Source organism: Oncorhynchus masou, chromosome 29 (genome assembly GCF_036934945.1).
Source record: "Oncorhynchus masou masou isolate Uvic2021 chromosome 29, UVic_Omas_1.1, whole genome shotgun sequence".
Taxonomy (NCBI): Eukaryota; Metazoa; Chordata; class Actinopteri; order Salmoniformes; family Salmonidae; genus Oncorhynchus; species Oncorhynchus masou.
Window position 1 is genome coordinate 88,819,704 of NC_088240.1, and position 2,500 is coordinate 88,822,203.

A 2,500-nucleotide genomic window follows, 5' to 3' on the forward strand; every position below is an offset into this window, starting at 1 on the left:
AGTTTCATCATAGCACTTGATGGTTTTTGTGACTGCACTTGAAGAAGCTTTCAAAGTTCTTAAGATTTTGACTGACCTTCATGTCTGAAAGTAATGATGGACTGTCATTTCTCTTGGTTTATTTGAACTATTTGTGCCATAATATGGACTTGGTCTTGGCTATCTTCTGTATAGCACCCCTTCCTTGTCACAACACAACTAGTTGGCTCAAACGCATTAAGAAGGAAAGAAATTCCAGAAATGTACTTTTAACAAGGCACACCTGTTAATTTAAATACATTTCAGGTGACTACCTCATGAATCTGGTTGAGAGAATTCCAACAGTGTGCAAAGCTGTCATCAAGTCAAAGGGTGGCTACTTTGAAGAATATAAAATATGAAATATAGAAAAGAAAAACCCTTGAATGAGTAGGTGTGTCCAAACTTTTGACTGGTACTGTATATACACATATACACGCTACTATTTACTAAAGAATAATTATACATATTGTCTCCTCAACATTATTTCCTCTAAAACTCACTCCTTATAATGTACAGGTATAAATATATTCTATGCAATAAAGACCAAGCGACTCTTTTTGACTAATAGTGTGAATATTTTGTGTGCTGTTCACAGGTCTTCTCGTCCATGCAGTCCTATGACCTGGGTTGCTCATACGGTGGCGGCTCAGATACAGCCTCTGTGTTGAACGACGCTGGCTTGTCATTCATCTCCAACTCCCATGTGCTATCTAGGATGAGGAAGGGTATGACGAACGTAGTGTGATTAAACAAAACAGCTGTCTAGTGTCTACACTACTTCTTTGGTCCATAGTTTCTGAATGATGTTCTCTGGGATAGGGTTAAAACCCCTTTAGGAGGTAGACAACTTAACATTTCACAGACATGGATCCACTAAACTAGACATGACATTGGCTGGGACTTAAATCCCAACCTTCAACATTAAGGAAAAAAAAATAGAAGAAAACCCACCAACTCAGACGTACATTTCAACAAAGCATTAATGACATCATAGTTGCTCAAAACCTACATGTTCCCACAATATGTTGATGTTTATGTTGATGTTTTGATTTGATGGTCTTCACCCTACTGTATGTGTGTTTGTCTCAGGGTTTAACTGTGAGGCGGGCTTCAGAAAACAGAGGCGTTCCCTGGACCTCCAGGAGCAGATGGTGTCCATAAGTATTACAATGTTGCTTTACCTTGACTGTCACTAACTGCTGCCTGAGGTGGTGGGAGAGACTGTTCATCAGTCCTGGCAGGTACGAACTAAAACCTTTTGTCACTACCTCACCATCTCCAACTCCCAGAATCCAGTTACTCAGACGCCAAGCTGCAGGAGTGTTGTTCTCATGGCTTGTCCCTGATCCCCATGCTGAGGACGTGTCAGCAGAGAGCCGAGAGAGTGGCACGAGCCAATAAGGACCATGTCTGTGTCAAGGCCTTCCTGGACTGCTGCATAGAGGGAGAGAAGTTGAGGGAGAAGAAGAAACGAGACGACACCCAGAGAGGACATGGCAGGAGTGAGGATGACTTGATTGTTGGGGATATTACCATTCTAACATGTATAACATGGTAACAAAATGATAAAGACACTATCATTTAGACAGACATGTCTGACTTGTTATAACTTAAAAGGATTGGATGAGAATACGATCGTACAAGGTTATATTATTGTGACACCTTTAGTCTACACTCTCTCCTCTCAGCTGCGAGTGCCACAGACATCGAAGACTTCTTTGACACAACCAATCAGCAAATACGCAGAAGTTTCCCCCCAAGCTTTGCATTCGCAGTGGTCGATATAAACGGCAAAGGAAGGTGAGAAATGGACATTTAGACACACAGTATATCGGCGCCATGTGTCTGAAACACTATTGTAATTTGTCTCTCTCTCTGTCTCCCTTAGTCATACTGTGGCCCTGCCTGATTCCATCACCACCTGGGAGATACAGGCTGTCAGCTTGTCTGCTTCTCATGGTAACATCCTCCTCCTCTATTGGTTCATATTCCTGTACCTAGACAGTAAGGAACGTGTGGTGTCATTCTGGAGAGTAATGGACCTGTCTGTGTGTCCCTCCTGCAGGCATCTGTGTGGCAGAACCACATGAGTTCCGTGTGTTTAAGAAGGTTTTTGTCTCTCTGAGGCTGCCATACTCAGTCAAAAGATTTGAGCAAATGTCTATTGCTCCTGTTGTCTACAACTATTGGGACCAGGCTGCACAGGTAGAGTTGAATCACTTTCTGTAGTACTACAGTTGAACACTTCAGAAGCATATACAGATGAAATGCCATACAGCTGATGGAGCACTTCCTCCTTCTCAGATTGCACTCCACATGGAGAGAAACGACAAGCTCTGTTCACCGGGCTCCAGTTCCATCAAAACCTATGTCAACATCACCGTGGAGGCCCACTCCTCCAAAGCCGTCACATTCTCTGCAGTACCCATGGAAACCGGCCCCATACCCATCAAAATACGCCTTTATGACATAGAGAATG

General features: G+C 42.9%; 1 protein-coding gene across 1 annotated transcript in view; it reads left to right on the forward strand.

Annotated features, from left to right (window-relative positions):
- Positions 1–2,500, forward strand: part of c4b (complement C4B (Chido/Rodgers blood group)) — a 21,501-nt gene that overhangs the window by 10,455 nt on the left and 8,546 nt on the right. Inside the window, exons 15-21 of the mRNA XM_064946811.1 lie at positions 617–746; positions 1,111–1,182; positions 1,311–1,523; positions 1,710–1,821; positions 1,910–1,980; positions 2,087–2,226; positions 2,326–2,500. The exon at positions 2,326–2,500 is cut by the window's right edge and continues 41 nt beyond it. Coding sequence (XP_064802883.1) covers positions 617–746; positions 1,111–1,182; positions 1,311–1,523; positions 1,710–1,821; positions 1,910–1,980; positions 2,087–2,226; positions 2,326–2,500 — 913 coding nt within the window. The remainder of the gene's footprint in view (positions 1–616; positions 747–1,110; positions 1,183–1,310; positions 1,524–1,709; positions 1,822–1,909; positions 1,981–2,086; positions 2,227–2,325) is intronic.